General features: G+C 32.0%; 3 protein-coding genes across 10 annotated transcripts; 2 read left to right on the forward strand and 1 right to left on the reverse strand.

Annotated features, from left to right (window-relative positions):
* The first annotated feature begins 2,784 nt into the window (after positions 1–2,784).
* LOC146919240 (uncharacterized) lies at positions 2,785–7,981 on the forward strand. 6 transcript variants are annotated; one of them, XR_015011386.1, is made up of 7 exons: positions 2,785–3,104; positions 3,704–3,761; positions 4,533–4,601; positions 4,684–4,779; positions 5,058–5,150; positions 7,594–7,690; positions 7,816–7,981. XR_015011386.1 is itself a non-coding variant. In XM_085712521.1 (7 exons), the coding sequence occupies exons 1-6, from the start codon at positions 2,956–2,958 to the stop codon at positions 7,621–7,623; spliced, it is 495 nt and encodes a 164-aa protein (XP_085568647.1). In that variant the 5' UTR covers positions 2,785–2,955; the 3' UTR covers positions 7,624–7,668; positions 7,816–7,981. The 6 variants fall into 6 exon arrangements, 5 of the variants coding, with proteins under 5 accessions (XP_085568647.1, XP_085568648.1, XP_085568646.1 ...); XM_085712521.1 differs by having other exon boundaries at positions 7,594–7,668; XM_085712522.1 differs by having other exon boundaries at positions 7,594–7,668; positions 7,820–7,981.
* A 2,776-nt stretch (positions 7,982–10,757) lies between these two features.
* Positions 10,758–14,522, forward strand: LOC146919241 (AT-hook motif nuclear-localized protein 5-like). Its single transcript, XM_085712523.1, has 5 exons — positions 10,758–11,525; positions 12,211–12,278; positions 12,974–13,105; positions 13,429–13,587; positions 14,058–14,522. Exons 1-5 carry the CDS (start codon positions 11,159–11,161, stop codon positions 14,295–14,297), a joined length of 966 nt encoding a protein of 321 aa, XP_085568649.1. The 5' UTR covers positions 10,758–11,158; the 3' UTR covers positions 14,298–14,522.
* A 434-nt stretch (positions 14,523–14,956) lies between these two features.
* Positions 14,957–17,685, reverse strand: LOC146919242 (putative glutathione peroxidase 8). Of its 3 annotated transcripts, none has more exons than XM_085712524.1 (7): positions 17,552–17,685; positions 16,887–16,948; positions 16,717–16,793; positions 16,554–16,615; positions 16,285–16,403; positions 15,436–15,606; positions 14,957–15,220 (listed from the first exon to the last, which is right to left on the reverse strand). In XM_085712524.1, exons 1-7 carry the CDS (start codon positions 17,637–17,639, stop codon positions 15,170–15,172), a joined length of 630 nt encoding a protein of 209 aa, XP_085568650.1. In that variant the 5' UTR covers positions 17,640–17,685; the 3' UTR covers positions 14,957–15,169. The 3 variants fall into 3 exon arrangements, with proteins under 3 accessions (XP_085568650.1, XP_085568652.1, XP_085568651.1); XM_085712526.1 differs by having other exon boundaries at positions 15,368–15,606; XM_085712525.1 differs by lacking the exon at positions 17,552–17,685 and adding an exon at positions 17,323–17,483.
* Between the last annotated feature and the right edge of the window lie 293 nt (positions 17,686–17,978).

Consider the following 17,978-nt stretch of genomic DNA (forward strand, 5'->3'; position numbering starts at 1 on the left):
AATTTCTTCTTTTATTTTAAAAAACTAGAACCAAAACCTCATGGAAGAGTATAAAATGACATGAAGTAGAGGTGGTATATCTACCACGTTTAATTAACAGATTTTAAAAAAAAAAACATTATCTCTATAAAATTAGGAGAGAAAAAATATTATAATTTACTAGGGGTGTGTTTGGTAAAAATAAGCTATAAGCTAGCTGATAGCTGATAAGCTAGCTGATAGCTGAAAAGCTAGCTTATAGCTGACGGCTGATAGATGATAGCTTATAGCTCGAAAAACTCGCTTATTAAAATTAATGTGTTTGGTAAAATTGGTTGTTAAAGTAGCTGATAAATATAAAATGACATAAAATTACATATCTATTTTATTTATTTAATTTGTTTATAAACAATTTTACTTAATATATTTATTTTGAAATATTTTAATTAATTTCATCTTTAAAATGGTAAATGTGGTATTAAATTAAATTGTGATTTTTGTGTAATTAAACATTTTAACTTTGATATAATATATCTTTTTTGTTTTTTTGCAAATTATATTGTTTTATTTGAAATTATAAATAGTATATAAACTAATAGAATGCAAAGAGGGTCTATATGTATAAAAGGAAAAAAGAAAGTGCATGGCTGTTAAGCAAACCAAAAAAGAAAAAAGAAAAAAAAAGTGGCAGTTACTTTTTTTGGTGGTGGTCAGGGTTCGAATCCTGGACCTTGCATATTTTATGCATCGTCCTTACCAACTGAGCTAAGTTCACGGGGACAAGTGGCAGTTACTTTGATAACATGGTTTAGTGGTCATTTTTGAAAAAATAATAAAATATATATTTTTTAGTTACTTTCATTATTTCAAAAAATTTAAAATAATTATTTATTTCAAAAGTCCATTTCCTTCTTGATAAAAAAAAAACTATTTAACGTACTTCCTTTGTCCTAAATTATAAGCAAAATATACTCAATTATTTTGTCTCAAAAATAATCTTGATTTGTATTTTTCAAAACACTTATTAAAAATGCACATTAAATATTAAGAAAGGTAATTCAGACATTGTTCACTTTGACATTTATCGAGTTTGTTTTTTTCAAAACACTTTCTTAATAAGTGTGATTTTGTTTTTATAGCTTATAAATTAGAGAGTATACTTTTTGGACTAATTCAATCAAACAACCCATTCAATCTACAATGGAAGTCTGAGAAACCGAATGTAAGTGTAATAATCGTTGTGTTGCTAGTGATTAGAATTTTATTCTCATGATGAATAAATGAGAAATTTAAACCAAATGAGGGTTATGTTTCTCTAGTTGCAGCCTCTAATTACACTCCAATAATATCTTATCTTAATATATATATAAGGCCAAATACCTCCCTGGGTCCTTTAAGTTTTACGTTTGTTTCAGATAAGTCCTTTAAGTTTCGAGTTTGTTTCGGATAGGTCATTTCTGTCAACCTCCGTTAAGCAAAAGTTGTTCTGTCCGTTAAGTCAAAGCTGATATGTCCGTTAAGTGGGTGAGGTGGTTCTCTCTGACACTTGGCATCGATTTTTTCCCCCAACCAGATCAACTTTGGCTTAACAGACTTATCAACTTTGGCCTAACGGAGGTTGATAGAAAGGAGCTATTTGAAACAAACTCGAAACTTAAAGGACCTATATGAAACCTTAGAAACTTAAAGGACCTATCTGAAACAAACTCGAAACTTAAAGGACCTATCTGAAACCTTAGAAACTTAAATGATCTATCTGAAACAAACATGAAACTTAAAGGACCCGGGGAGGTATATGACCTATATATAAATGTTAAACAATGCTGATTAACCCTAGTCCCGCCTCTCATTAACCTAATCCCGCCCGTTTTTAGGGTTTAAAAAATTTTTATGAAAAAACCATCGCAAGGATTCAAACCCGCAACATTATGGTTTCATGTAAGCATTCTGACCACTAAGCCAACAACTATTTTTGTGATATATTTTTGCTTCCACTATCACATATCCAATACCAAACATTCTCTTTTAAAAAACCAATTAATCCATTTTTCTTTCTTTACAAAATTGAACATTGAATGTTCTGAATCCTTTTATCCCTTATTCCTTCGATCTCAACCCAGAAGGCAGCGGTTTCCATCCATTTCTTCCCCCTTTTCCTTCGATTTCTCCTAAAAAATGTGATTGTGATGCCGATTTCATCCATAATAACTTATTAATGGTATGATCACTAAACTAATTTTGATATTAATGCTAATTTATTCATATTGATTTTGTGGATTGTGATTGTGTCGGTTTTGATGAAAGTCGATGCTTGAAATCCTATTATGAGTATATTGATTATATTGATTGGGATTGTGTCAATTTCCTTGGTTGCCAATGCTTTAAATAATAAGACACTTAAGGCTTTAAATAATAACACACTCGTGCTTTAAATTGTAATGGTTAGGATTGCACTTTCAATTCCAAATCTTCCTACTATACGGAGACACTTGAATGGTGTCATACTACTTGGACTGTTGTCGTGGTTAACGATGAATGTTTCTATCTACTTTAGAAATAAATATTTTTGAATGTTTAATAGTTATTTATCTACTCTTTTTAGACTGAATGTAACTTGATTTGTGATATTGAAAAATAATTTTAATTGAATTATTCATCAATATCATTCTAGTATTTATTGAAATCTAGTACAAAATACATTTATGCATGTCGACAAGTAATAATATATCCAATTTAATGCATCGTGCATCGTGCGGATCGGGATCTAGTTAAGTTAAAAGGATAAAAATTAAACGAGGGTTTCTTAAACTAACACATGATAAACCCTGTCTATTTTCAAAAAACCAAAACACTGACCTCCTCCCTGTGCTGCCATCTACCAGCATAACAGCTTTGTTTTGTCTCCTCCGATATTTTCCATTTTTAGCTTCAACTTAGAAATTGAAAACCCTAATCTTACTCAAATCAATAGAGGAAATGAGGCAGATGAAGCCGTTGGAGTTGTTTCACGATTTGGTCAAAACAACAAAGAACGAACGTGGAAGGTTGATGGGTTTAGATGTCGGTGATAAATATGTTGGTCTCGCTCTTTCTGATTTTGATAACAAAATTGCTTCTCCTTTCAGGTATCATAATCATTAATCACCATCAAAATCACTTTTTTTTTTTTATTATTGAATGCGGTGTTTGGTTGGGGGAAATGGATGACTATTTTGTTAGAATAATGCTAACAAGGATGCGAGTTTTCGTCAACAGTTCGGGGAAAAAAGTATTCGCTGTACTATATAGCAGCGCTCATTTTGTTATGCCCAAAGTTTCATGCTGTTATAGTCCTTGTTTGGATAAACAATTTATTTTGCTGTTCATAGGATATGCGCTTTTTCATTTAAGCACTTACGAATAAGCTATTTCTATAACACATCTTCTGGAAATAAGGTGAAAACAACTGCTGAACATGTCATAAGTTGTTTTCATTAGTTTTTCTAAACAGTGTCACAAGTATTTATGCCGGTAGATAAGCTCAAATAATTTAATCCAGACAAATCGTTGCTATTATAATGGTAGAACCAGATATCTAAAATATTTTCTATTACAAAAGATATCATATTAAATTGATTTTATTTTCCCTCGTTGCATTACCCTCCTCTGAACCAAACACTTTGTAAAAATGAAGGTTGTAATGTTCCATATAAATAATGTGTATGCTTGTTGTGTTCAATGCCAGTGTTCTCGTCAGGAAGAAGAGTAATGCTAGTTTAATGGCTGCTGATTTTAAGAGTCTGGTGAGCTTGTTATGTCTCTTGCATTCAACTTATACTTTTATTTTCAAAATGTGTTAGTTTATGTGAGTCTCTGGCTTTGAATGTAATGAGAAATGAACATCATAACTGCCAGTGTATTGACCACGTGTTTCGTAAAATAAAATCTTAATTTGTTGTTATGTTTATGTATGTACTCTGTACTTGTAAATAGTTAATGTTAATGTCTGTGTCTGTACATGCATCCAGTTTTATAGTTGCACTCTTTGAATTTATCTTAGAGTTTCTGGTTTATCTTACGTGACATGTCTCGGCAGCAGCAGCACTGTAAAAATGTTGTAGATTCCCAAATTATAAGTATGGTATCGGAGGAATTGTAGTTCTACACCCTTGTGGTGCATAAGTCTCTTTGTTGATTCTGCATGTTTTCTTTTCTTTTTTCATAATGATCATTTTTTTTTTTCTGCTTTGCAATTATTTGTTTTGTTATCTAAGATGTATCTTCCTCTTAGATTTTTCTGTAGTGCAAGTTTGCTTCTTTCCATCTATTCTAGTTACACTCAAAAGTATGCTATGAAGTAAAAAATCATTAGTGTAGTCTTGTTTCACTTTTTTGTTTGTTAACCCTTAGCCTTGATCTAATTTTTTTCACTGTTATGATGGTAGAATTAGTGCAGTATGCATAGGTGTATTGTGTATTTTTATTTTAATCATTCATTATTGGTACTACTCTTGGCTATTTATGTCATAATAATCCTAAGATGTGCCATGACAATTTCATCTGTTTTCGTGCAGATCTCTAAATATTCCTTGAAGGGCCTTGTTATTGGCGTCCCTTTTGAATACAATCTGGTTTCTCCTGATGTGTGTTTCATTTCTTTGACCATCTGCATACCATTTATTACTGTTTTCCTGCACTCATTCATTTATTCTACATTTTTATCAGGCTGTGCAAGTGAAGGTCCTCATTGATAATCTCCGTAGAACAAACATGCTTGAAGGTCTAAAGTATACATATTGGAATGAGTGCTTCACATCAAAGGTGCATTCACAGAATTGCTATTCCTAAAACTAATGAATTTAAATCCACCTTAAGTCAGAATTTTCCAACATGACTACAACCATACTTGGTCGGTAACTACTTCTAGAAAGAACTAAATATCTAAAAAGCGTGAAACAACTAACAAGTAGTATACATTTAAAGAGAACCTACTTTATCCTGCTACACATACTCAAATGTATAGTTCATAATTGTTTCAAACAGTTTGATTAGTCATTGCAATAAAAATGAGAAAATCTGAAGTTAAATTTTATGTGCAGAATGTAGAGTTATTCTTAAAGCCTTTGAACTTCAAAAATGCAGTTCAGTCTAAAACTATGCTAGACAAGTTTGCTGCTGTAGGAATACTTCAAGTAAGTTCTTTGATCTGCTTCTTGCATTAATCTACAATTTGACTGTTGTGCTTCTCTAATTCTCTTCCCATGTTACTTATCATGGAAACATTATTGTCTTCGCTTTTCACATTTCAATTATGCGGAAAGTATAATAAGAATGTATGCAACATATGAGATCTTTATTTGGTGTTTAAATTTTGAAGAAATCATTATGAGGAATTTGTATGACAATGAAAGACTTGAAATATAAGTTTTGAAGTTACTCCCATCACTACAATCATTTGGCCACAAGCTCAACTAGATGGCAATTCATTCTATATACAACAACAGTGTTTTCTGTCTGCATTTTCATGATTCTGTTTGGAGATAGACTCGTTTGAAAGAAAAATTGTTTCTAGGACCAGGGGCGGATCTACACTTGGTTGAGGGTGTGCACCTGCACACCCTGGATTTTTCAAATTTGCTCCTAAAATCTTATATTTTTTGCACTTTGCACACCCTGAAAATTTCCTTTTGCACCTCTGATCTGACCAACTCTTGCTCTCACAAACCAAGAAAAAAAACTGGAAAAAAAATGATACAGAAGTGTCGCACAATAGAAGAACAGGATAGAGCAAAGTGGAAAAAGGATGAGAAATGAAACAAGGAAGAAGATGAAACTGTGGCGGCTACTTCTACACTTATCTCTAACACTGTGTTTGGTAGAGGAGAATTAGGGGAGAGAGAAGTTGAGGGGAGAGAAGTTGAAGAGAAGTTGGCAATTTCTCTTGTTTGGCAGACAAAAGAAATAGGGGAGAGAGAGTTAAAACACGTGGGACCCACATGTTTTTATTTCTCTTCACATGAGCGAAGAAAGGCTGAGAAAGGGGTTTTTTTTTTTCAAATTTTCATATTTGCCCTTGACTTTTTCATGTTTCAAACTCTGCAGAAATTTCAAAGACCGGTGGCTACATCCCCTTGTCTTCTCCGATTTAATTACCAGATTTTTATCTTATTTAATTTCTTGAATTGCTTTGCTTTAATTACATGTTTCTTGAATTGCTTTGCTTTAATTACATGAAAAAAGATAAGGGAGTAGATTTTTGGTAATAAACAAGCTTACGAGGGTGTGGGTGTTTTTTTTCTTCCTTTTCTTTACCTGTGAGTTCATTTTTTTTTTTAAGGTGTGAATTCCTTTCTTATTTTTTTGAAGGCGTGAGTTCATTTTTTATTAAAACATTACATTTGTCAAACTCATTGATAATTAAAATAACTAAACTATCTTAAAAAAAAGTAATATAATAACTTGTATTAATTAAATTATTTTTATGAGTTTTTAATCTCAAGGGTATTTTTGTACTTTTTGATATAATCAAAACTTCTCTCTTCTCTATTTCTTTTATCTTTCTCTTCTATCAAACAACCCCTCAAATCTACTCTATTTCTCACCTTTTTTTCTCTTCTCATACTCTCTCTTACCTATTTCTCTCTTCACAACTTCTCTTCTATACCAAACATACCCTAAGAGAGATAAGCTCCAAATAACTTCATCTTATTATGATTTATGGGCTTGGGCCAGAAAACATTTTGTTTTTAAATGTTACCCTTGCTAGAGGTTGTGAGTTGTGACTAACATATGTGATTTTTTTTACTATAATCATGGACAAAAAATTTAAAGTTGGAAAAATCAACATTATTTTGTTAAAAAAAAAAATCTGCCACTGCACGCCATTTATATATGCATGGACTCATATATTATATATTCTCATCATCATATATATGTTAGTATAGTGATGATAAATGTTAGTATAGTGATGATAATATTGTTAATAAATTATTTGATTGGGTAAGCAATGACAATAGCGATGATAATATTGTTAATAAATTATTTGATTGGGTAAACAATGACAATATTGTAAATTTAGTACTACCATTGTCCCTAACTATAAGACCATCTTAACAAAAAAAAAAGTTGTCCCTTTTTATAAGACTCACTTTGTAGTTCCATACATTAATTATTTTTTTGCCAACATATCTCTATTTATTTTATATCTTTTTATTCAATCAACAATAAATATTATGTTGCAAAAATAAACTAACTTTCTTTCTCTTAAAAGATCAAATTATAAAAACAATAGTAATTACAAACAAATTTAATATTACCACCGACTTTCTTAATTGATGTGATTTGGTTAAAAATGTCATATATTTACAGTAAAATACGAAGAAAACAATTAATGTACAAAAACTTGGTGTATATATTTTAACATTTTTATTTATATATAATAATAATTTATGAAGTTAAAAAATTTGCACCCCCTGACCTAGGGTCCTGGATACGCCACTGTCTAGGACCACATTAAAAACCAATTTTTCATGAGTGTATTGTGAAGACCCTCCTTTATTTGCAAGGGAATTTGAGATTATAAAACTGTTTACCTTCTAGGTTGTGAGTAGGTTATTTCATCTACTTATATGTTAGTATTTTCCAGGGGTACATGGACTATGCTAACAGAAAAGTAAAGCAGACAACACTGGAGTAAGACTTCTTAATAGTGTAAGTTCACAAACATGCTAATGTTAGTCTCTAACTTCTTTTACATGATTTCCGTTTCTCTTAACTAATAATTTGCCATGGTGGTTCGTTTTATTTTTATGAAATTTATCTCTTTTCTGTTGTGTCTCATTAGTTCTCTTTCTACAGGTAGAGAGGCATGCACCAGAAATCATATCCAAAAATCACATCCTAGAAACGTGTTAAATTTAATGGTAGTGTGGTGGCATGATAGAGGATTTAATCTTTTCCTATATTTGTATTCTCCATTCTAGACCTGAAATGAAAATATAACCTTCCTTGTTGAGTCTGATCATTGCTGCTTTAGTACCTTAGAGAAAAAAGGTTAAGTGACAACTTAGCTCTTATACCTTCCTTTTCAATTCCAGTATTAATACAGTTATTATTCATTCAAAAAATAATAATAAAAATTGTTGTTTATCCTCTCCCCTCTCCATTGAATAAGTATCATTAAACACAATTTTTGGGTAGAATTTCAAATTAAAGAAAATTAACTAATGCATTGAATTTAACTTAAGTTTGTGAATAGCGTTAAGTCTTTTTACTGGAAGCTGCAAGTCAACAATTACATGTTTTGTCAAATACTAGCTAAAACTAACGTATAAAATATATTTTGGTTTTGGAAGATCTTAGCGATAAAATTTAAAAACACCAAGTGTAAAGAAGTAAGAAATTATTAATTCGAACTCCACCGCAACGTATAAAATTTTTCTCCAACTATTAATCATCTAAATTATACTAGTTATATCAGCTTCTAAAATTCAATCATTTCCTCAACGACCAATAGAAAAACTATAGTTTCAATGATTTTTTTTTTGAAAGATATAGTTTAAATGATTGTAAATAGACATTTTGTTAACATTTTAAATTTTAAATGCTTTCAGTATATATTTTTTTACGAAATAACATTTTTTACCTCGACCGAACTCCAAATTATCGTAACACATTCCTCTAAAAATGAGGGATCTTAGGGTTAGCAAGAAAAAACTTTTAACCTGTAGTAAATCCATTGAATGATATGTATTACATATCATTCAATAATAACCTTTAATCAAAACTGAGATTTATAGCTTTTCCAGTGAAAATGAAATGAACATACATACTATAGCCCCCCCCCCCCCCCCCCCCCAGAGGGCCAACTTTAACATTTGGCCGTTCGATTTGGTGGTCTAGGTTTGGTACTTTGATGGGTCCCACAGTACCCCTCCAACTCGTCCACGTCAGTTTTCTTAGATTCTACGTTCTTGTTTCTTCTTCTTTTAGGCCATTTCTGGTCAAATGCTTCCACCTTACCTGTCTCACTAGTCACTATTAAGCCCACCACTCAAGTTTTTAGATTTACTTTTTTCATGATTAAAAAATTTAACCTCAGTTCTGGTTGACTTTTTAATTTCGAGTTTTTAGATTTTAAAACTTATTTGCGCTTTCTAATTTTGGATTGAACAATATTTGAAAGGGTTAATTATGTTTTTGGTCCCTACAAAATTGCGACCTTGTAAGTTTAGTCCTTACTTAATTTTAATAGCATTTTTAATCCCTACAAAAAATTTCTGCACTCAATATTAGTCCTTACTCAATCCAAATTTGTTTAATTTATGCTTAAACTCTTAAGTTTTTCAACAATTTTTTACAGGCGTGTTAAGAACGTTATTAAAAGGTCCTCCGAAAAAAATATCGCAAAAATTTGATTTCTACGTCCATATTTTTGTTACTTATATCTTAAACTTTGTTGTTTTAAAAAATTCATATTTAATTTATTTCATGTTAAAAAATTATAGATTTTAGTAAATGAACCTTTCATAGTGTTCTAAACTTGTATAAAAAGAATCGTTAAAAAATTTAAGAGTTTAAGGATAATTAAACAAAATTTATTTTAGCAGGGACTAAAATTATAAGTAAATTTTTTTTTGTAGGGATTAAAAAAGCTATTAAAATTAAGTAAGGACTAAACTTAGAAGGTCGCCATTTTATAGGGACCAAAAACATATTTAACCCTATTCGAAACACTACCACATAATTCAATCGATATTGTTGATATTATTAATTTGAACACTTTTATTCAAATTCAAACTTAAAATCTTGCAATTGTGGATGTATAAGTGTTAAATTCAATATTTTGGTGGTATTTAGGGTTCGAATCCCAAATTTTACATATATTACTCATTGTTCCTAACAAATGAGTTAAACTTACGAAGAAGCAATATTTAATTCTACGCCAATAGCCTCCAAACACATGTTTTTTTGGGCTTCAACATGATTTGACCGTCTTAACAAAGAGTTTGGGTTTTTTTTTTTTAAAAAAAAAATCAATTCTACACCACAAAATTGAGTCTACATGAAGTACAAAATTCTAGCCTCGAGAGTATAGCAAATCTATTTTACACTTTTGATAAATAAAACTCGATGATTTTACACATTTTCATGTTGCCTTTATACCCTTTTTCTTGGGGAATTATTATATTTTTAAAAAAATTTCTCTTAACGTCATTTTTTTTGTAGAGATCGGGGTTTGAACCCCGAACCTTAAATATATTATGCATTATACTTTAGAAATGACTAAATGTCTTCGTAAATTTAGTTCAATTGATAAGAAAAATACATAATCCATGCAAGATCAGGTGTTCAAACCTCTAAAAAAAATATAGAAATAGACATATAGACATGTCACTTTCTTTGAGACAAACTTAGGCCTAACTTCAAAATTGAAAACCTCACCCATTTTTTTATGGGGTTTGCTAGGATACACCCACTAGTTTTTATTAAGGTGTGTTTTAGCAAAGATATAACTAAAAAGTTGTTAAATACACCTTAAGGTGAATGTTGCTAAAACACACATTCTAAAAAATAAGTGGGTGTACGTTAGCAACTCCTATAGGCATTTGCTAGGATACACCCACTTATTTTTTAGAAGGTGTGTTTTAGCAAGTTATAACTAAAAAGTAGTTAAATACACCCTAAGGTGTAGCTTGCTAAAACACTCCCACATAAAAACTAGTGGGTGTGTTCTAGCAAATCCCTTTTTTTATTTTCTAAAAATAAATATTTCATTTCAATTTTTGTTTCTCTCCTCCACAACCAAACTCTTTTCTTTTCCCATCATTATTACACTCTGCACTCTTCTGTCAAAATCAAAACCCTAGATTTCAAAATCTAGGGTTTTATTTTCCAAATGCGTTCCAGCTATGATTCCTGAACTACCCTCTTATCCCATTTTGAGTTTTCTCTCTTCAATTTAAGCTTCTCATTCTTCTACATTTTGAATTCAATATCTAGAGCTACTAGGGTTTAGATCCCCTTTTCTGTTTTCTCTGCATTTTGGTATAAAAATCTAATCTTTTCATTATTTTCATACTTTTTTGTCATCTGGGTTAGTTTAAGAAGTTAACTTTAGTAAAAAAAAGTTGGGTTTTTGAACTGGAAAAAAATTAGTATATTAATCACAAATTAAGAATTTTTTAGTGTTAGTTAATGCATGGATGAGAGAGAAGCTATGTCATTTTCTGATGGGTCTGGTTCATATTACATGCATAGAGAAAGAGTGTTTCAACAACCACCTCCTGGGTTTAGAGCTTTGTCTAATCCTCATGGTGGTTCTGATGGTTCTGCATTTTCAGCAGAGCATCAACATGGTAGTTTTAGTCATGGTGCCGTAGTTCCTTATTCAGGGGAGCTGTCTGTGAAAAAGAAAAGAGGAAGACCTAGGAAGTATGGTCCTGATGTACCTGTTTCTCTGAGACTTTCTCCTATGTCTGCTACTGCTAATTCCACTCCTGATTCGGAGAAACGGCCGAGAGGACGGCCACCGGGAAGTGGAAGGAAGCAACAGCTAGCTGCTCTAGGTATGGTTTGTGTTTTTATATGGATGGATATTATTTGATTGTATGTATTGTTTAAGGATTTGGAATTGTAATTTGGCTTGTTCATTTTAGAGGGAAAATGTGATAAGTTATTATTTACAATTGTTTGTTAATTAATTAAAAAAATATATACTTTGGACCTCAAGAATTGGTCCTTGATGTTGTTCACTTGCTAAGAAGTTTACTTTATTGAAATTATCAACTTGCTAATAGATTGGTCCCTTTAGGTAGACAGTGACTTTTTAAGGACGAAAGCAACACAAGTAGGATTTTGAAGAAATTAGATTCTATCTTTATTTTTCCATTTCTAGATGCTTTATACTTTAATCTGATGATTTTACTTTCCTTCTTTTCTTTTGCTTTTATCCAGTTGCAACTATTTTTGTTCCTTGCCATTGTTGTGTTTTATATTGGCGGTCCAAGTGTTATTATTCAGTAATTTGGTGTCTCTTGACTTGGTTACTTGTTAGTCATATTCTTACGTCAAAAATGACTAAATTGATGGTAATTGGAACTCACAAATCTCCCAGACATGTATAAGACTAGTTTAACCGAGGCAGTTATACATAGATAACCATCTATCATGGTTTCTGATGTTTATCTTTTGTACAGATTGCAATGTACAAGTAATACTTAATTTCTAACGTTTTTGTTTATCCCTTCTAAGGTGAATGGATGAACAGTTCAGCTGGACAGGCTTTTTCACCTCATGTTATCACCATTGAAGCTCAAGAGGTAATTGTATTCTTCCATTTCGTCGGACGTATAGGTTTCAATCCACTTTGTTTATATTTAGTTGTTTTTAAAAAAAAATCTGAATACAATGATGTTGAGGCTGTATGTATTGAAACAGAAGATTTTGGTTTGTTTCCGACTTTCCATATTATATTTTTAAATCATAATACCCCATAGGTCTAATGATACCAACATCATTGTTGACATTGACGTAAGGAAACAGCTAAATATTTTCACAACCAAAGTTGCTACATTATGACTTGAAAGAAGTTGAGTACTTCTTATTTAACAAAAAAGCCTAAGAATATGGCAATAGAGATATTTTTTGGGGGAAAAAATGTGCGCAAGCTTCATGGATAGTTTGATAAGATGAAATTACGTTCAGAATGTTTGATTAGATGATTTTACTTGACCAATAATGATGTGGAGGGGTTATGTAAGTGGAAATTGCTGTAGGCACTCATGTATGTATATCACATTGATTGAATTATAAGTTGCATGTAAATTGTGATGATTTTTTTACACATAAGCATAGTTGTTTTGTCTAACTTTTGTTGTAGTTTTCAAGTAACAAACTTGTTTTTTTTTTTGTTTTGTTTTTGTTTTCACAACAATAAACTTAGTAGCTTTATTCATCACTAAACCTTCAAGCTTTTACTCAAAGTTCCTTGAATGGATATTTTCTTTTGTTTCAGGACATTGTAGCAAAGTTATTGTCATTTTCACAACATAGACCACGCGCTTTATGCATTTTGTCGGGAACTGGGACTGTATCTTCAGTCACTCTGCGTCAGCCTGCTTCTACCAGTGTCAGTGTTACATATGAGGTTAGAGAACTAACACTGGCCAGTGGCCACCTCCACTACAAGACATTTTATGTTTACAAGTATCATCTGTTCTATCGGCGTTTTACTAAATCCCTTAAATAGTTATAATTTTGTTTTAGCTTGCAAGTTAATTGATGTGATTATAGTTATGACTATTAAAGAAAAGGGACGGTTAATGGCTTAATGTCATTGCAGTATTGTAGTGTGTAAAAATCTGTTTTTTTTTTATTTTTTATTTATTTTGCAGGGGTTAGTTAGTACCGCTTAGCCTAAGGTTTGATCATATGAAGCAATAGTCAACATTTTATTTTTCATGTTTGCAGGGTCGATTCCAAATATTATGCTTATCTGGTTCTTACTTGGTTGCTGAAGATGGTGGACCTCACAATAGAACTGGTGGCATTAGTGTTTCCCTTTCTAGTACGGATGGTCATGTTATCGGTGGTGGTGTTGCTAGGCTTATTGCTGCAAGCCCTGTCCAGGTATATTCTTAATTGCAATCTCAATGGTTTTGTAACAATGGTGATTCACTGATTCTCATTGTTCTCGCATGCTCATTTACAATCTTATGCTTAAACATTAAGTCAAAACACTTACAGTGGAGATTGGCATGGACCCTGTTTAGATAAACAACTTAATTAAGCTATTTCTACATAAGCGCTTATCATATAAGTGTTTAAGTATAAGCTATATTAAAAGATAAAATAAAATAAAACTGTATTTATATAAGCTATAGGCAAACTGTTTCCCTAAGCTATCCTGGAGAGCTTGTGATTGGAAACAGTTTATGACATGTCGTAAGTTGTTTCTCAAATGTTCATGCTAGTAGATAACCTCAACTAAACCAATCCAAATAGGCCCATGGTCAATAATGATATAGGCAATCGTGCATCTTAGGATGTTTGAGATTGAAACCTTTTCCTCAAAACAAACGAGACTTTGGTTGCTGCAGGTGGTAGTTTGCAGCTTTGTGTACGGTGGTTCTAAGCCAAAGACAACAAAACAAGAAACTGCTGTAAAAGACGATGATGATTCTGAGCCTCAGAGTAGTGACAAATTAGCTTCTCCAGGAAGTGAGCCACCTAATCAAAACTATACAGCTTCTGGAACAGGCACAATTTGGCATGGATCAAGGACAGTAGACGTGAAAAGTACACAACCACACACTGGTATTGATTTGATGAACGGGTGAAAGTTTATTCAGGAGGAAGAAGAATATTGCTGTAATTATATTTATCTGTTGTTGTAGATGAACTGAATTTGTAAGCATTGTGACTCTGCTTGTTATCATCATTGACGAGTCACAAGTTAGCACTAACCTATGCTGTAACAAACGAATCATTTTAGGGTTAAGTAACAGTCTTAACTTGTGCAAAGAAATGAAACTCTAGGTAAAATAGAGGCCGGTTCTATTTGATTATCAATGCTTTAAGTTATTTTTAGAATAGTTTGTTTGTCAAACTAGTCAGCTTATTAATGGAAGTTTGGTAGGAAATAGAGAATGGCTCTTTGATGAGGTACATGAAGTAACTTATTTATGTGTTTAATTAAAATTACAGTAGTGCTAAACTCTTGTTGGAATAAGAAACACGCATGAAATGAATTGGACAAATTAGTTTAAGTACAAACTGAGCCTTAGTTACAATGAAAATCAGAGATAAACGATGCTTGAAAACAAATCCTCTTTGATATCACTGCTACACTTTGTTAGGTGTTGGTCTCACAACAAAGTGCAAAGACTTGAAACTATGATAGTTTCTCCTATTTCTAACTAACAAGGATTATTAACGTGGGGAATAAAATGAAACCAACGACTAGTTTTGAAAATGGTTACAACATAGACAGTAATAATGAACTTAAAGGAACCGAAATCACATTGCCAACAAAACAAGGCATCAAACATCATGTCCATAATAGTATAAACGGGTCTTGTTTGTTTAAAGCATAAACTGAGTGTTCTGCATACACCAATTCATTACCATTACACAAAGGAACATAATAATGAACTCAGGAAGACATGCTTTACATCCACCACATCCTCATTACCGAGTTGAACCTTTGCCTTCACTCTTGACAAAATAGCTTGCCGTCACTAAGTAGCTGACAAATATCACGCTGCAATACAAAAATGCCAGAAAAGTTACAGAGGAGAGTGACATTTACTTTACTACAATATAAATTTGGTTCCAGGCGTTTCCAAACGTTATATTTAGATAGTGACAGAAAAGATGAAAGAGTCTAACACTTGTAACCTAAGAGAGCAAAGTGAAACCTAAAAATAACTTAAAGAGGTATCCTAAAATGTAAAATAGAGACAACATTGTGTTTACCTCGAGGCTAAGAGGAGAAGTGGTAGGATAATAGCGACCGGCAACTTGGCCATCCTTATCAATCAAAAACTTAGCAAAGTTCCACTGAATGTCATCTCCAAAAATGATTCCATATTTCCCTGACTTCAAGAATTTATAAAGAGGAGCAGCATTGAACCCATTCACTTTAATCTAGCATGAGAACATCAGAGAAAGATATATGATCCACTACAATACATGTCTTTATTAATCTTCAACATTTTTAGCACAAGTTAACACAGAATAGTACTCATCACATCATACACCTTGTACAATCAACTAGATAACCAGTCATGCAACATTTTAATCTCCTAGACTAGATCTACAACCTCTAGTTTATAGTAGATTCTTTGCCACTAATTACATAAAAAGGACCAACAATTTGAGGTCCAAGTTGCTAGTAGCTTAGGCCCTTTAATCAAATGTCCAGGGTTAAAACCTTGGCAATGAGAACAAAGGTGAATCTGATGGAAGAAGAGTGGTTAATTAACAGGTACTCTACATCACTGAGGAATTAGCCCTACTGCTACTATATATGTGTGTGTTTGGATCTGTGTTTGCACATAGAATACCATGTCCTGATGGAAGCTTAGCGTGAGAGTCCTGAAGCTACAAAACGAAGCTTTTGTCTTGACGCGATATTCCATCACAATTCCATAAAATCCATCGCAGAACAAAACAAATGCTAATACTAGCTGTGGGATACCCTTCTATTTTTTAGATTATGATTAATGACAAGCACTAACCATAAGCAGAAAAAGGCAATAATCTCAAGTGCAGAAGAATGGTAGTTCAAGTTCACTTTCAAAGAAGACTTGTAAGTAGACCTACCTTACCAAAGATGGGAAATTTTGTATTGAAGCGAGTGCATACAAACTCCACAACTTTATCACTAGTTTCAGGCTCTTGATCGCGAAATTGATTACATGGAAATGCCAAAATCTCCAAGCCTATTCAAAATTTCCAATCCATTCATACGTATCAGTGAAACAATTTCGTAAAGGAACACGAAAAATCTCAGTGCTAAGGTTATGATAGTTAAAGTTTGAAATGAGAAAAAAGAAACAATATACAAGAGTGTAAATTAATAAATTACAAACCTTGGTCTTTATACTTGTCATATAGTTGATTCAGCTCAGAATAGTTGGAGTCGGTTAAGCCACTGTCGCAAAATCCCAAACAACAAACTAGAATAGTAAATATTTTTGAACATTTAAAACAATGGTAATGTGTACAGAAAGAATTGCACAAAATTAAAGATACCATTGAGAAGCAACATTGACAATCAGCAGAACTTTTCCCTTATAAATTGCGAGATTAGCAAAACCTCCCTTTGCATCCTGCATGGTAACATTATATACACTATATAGAGATGAGCAAAATTGAAGTTATAAGATGAAGCAAACAACACATGAAATGAAAGAGTAACCAACCTTGACATAAAAATCAAACACAGATTTTGGTTCACCGATTGTTTCGGGGGTCATGCTAAAACCTGAGATGAGAAGAGAATAACTAAAGGGTTATAGTTGAAGTGAAACTTAGCTTACAAGTTACAATAGCTGATTCAATTTTAAGAATCCAACACTGAAATCTTTGTCCGATTATGGTTTCACACGCGGTGGGATTTTTGTCGTATCAATTTTAAGAATCCAACGACCAACGCTGAAATCTTTGTCCAATTATTACTATAGTTAACCTACACGACTAAGGATCATCTTAAGTGAAAATTGGGTAAATTTGGGGTATGAATTTATTCATGCTCTCATGTTTTTAGAACAAAATTCATACTAACTTCAAATTAATTTATGAACCGGGAAAGCTTAAACCTAAAGGTACACATAAAAATAGAAATCGTAGTATAATTACATAGATTCCGGGTGTGATGCCTCCAAACCCGTCCAGATTTTTTCTGCATTTTCATCTATCTTGTTTTACGTCTTCACACATCAATATTAATTGAAAACATACAACTTATAATGACATGTTTGAATCTAACATTAAACATCTTGCATGCATGCATACGTAAATCATAAAATTAGCAATATTGAATAATCATGAAATGAAAATGTAAGTGGAGAAATCCTATATATGTTACATTTATTTTTGCCCAAAGAAGAATTGATAGACTTTCCAACTCCCATGATGACTCTAATCTCTCCAATGCCGATTTTTTTCTCTTTCATTCTTTCATTAATCCTTCTCCCTTGGTTTCTCTTCTCTCTTCTTCCAATTGCATGTCTCACGCTTCTCTTCTCTGCCTCTCTTTCTCTATTTTTCTAATTTTCTCTCAAATGTGTGGTGGATTTACCAAGTTATCCTTACTCTAAAATCACAATTCACTAACCCATAATAATAAAAACATGTATAATTTTGTCAATAATGTGAATAACTAATAATAATAATAATAATAATAATAATAATAATAATCTTATTTATAAAAGGTCTTAAGTTGTCTTAAACAGCTTTTTGGAGCCAAAATTTGAGGTTAATTTTGTCATTTTAATATTGACACATCATTATTC

The sequence above is a fragment of the Medicago sativa genome, chromosome 5, assembly GCF_051527215.1.
Source record: "Medicago sativa cultivar Bolivia chromosome 5, Bolivia_mono, whole genome shotgun sequence".
In the NCBI taxonomy this organism is placed as follows: Eukaryota; Viridiplantae; Streptophyta; class Magnoliopsida; order Fabales; family Fabaceae; genus Medicago; species Medicago sativa.

Coding starts and splice junctions, on each gene's coding strand:
- LOC146919240 (XM_085712520.1), top strand. CDS start 2,956: ATGAGGCAGATGAAGCCGTTGGAGTTGTTTCACGATTTGGTCAAAACA. Junction 3,762..4,532: donor CTGCTGATTTTAAGAGTCTG/GTGAGCTTGTTA, acceptor GTTTTCGTGCAG/ATCTCTAAATATTCCTTGAA. Junction 5,151..7,603: donor CTGCTGTAGGAATACTTCAA/GTAAGTTCTTTG, acceptor AGTATTTTCCAG/GGGTACATGGACTATGCTAA.
- LOC146919241 (XM_085712523.1), top strand. CDS start 11,159: ATGGATGAGAGAGAAGCTATGTCATTTTCTGATGGGTCTGGTTCATAT. Junction 13,106..13,428: donor GTGTCAGTGTTACATATGAG/GTTAGAGAACTA, acceptor TCATGTTTGCAG/GGTCGATTCCAAATATTATG. Junction 13,588..14,057: donor TTGCTGCAAGCCCTGTCCAG/GTATATTCTTAA, acceptor TGGTTGCTGCAG/GTGGTAGTTTGCAGCTTTGT.
- LOC146919242 (XM_085712526.1), bottom strand. CDS start 17,639: ATGAAAGAGAAAAAAATCGGCATTGGAGAGATTAGAGTCATCATGGGA. Junction 15,607..16,284: donor AATTTCCCATCTTTGGTAAG/GTAGGTCTACTT, acceptor TTCTCATGCTAG/ATTAAAGTGAATGGGTTCAA. Junction 15,221..15,367: donor TTATTTTTAGGTTTCACTTT/GCTCTCTTAGGT, acceptor TTTGTATTGCAG/CGTGATATTTGTCAGCTACT.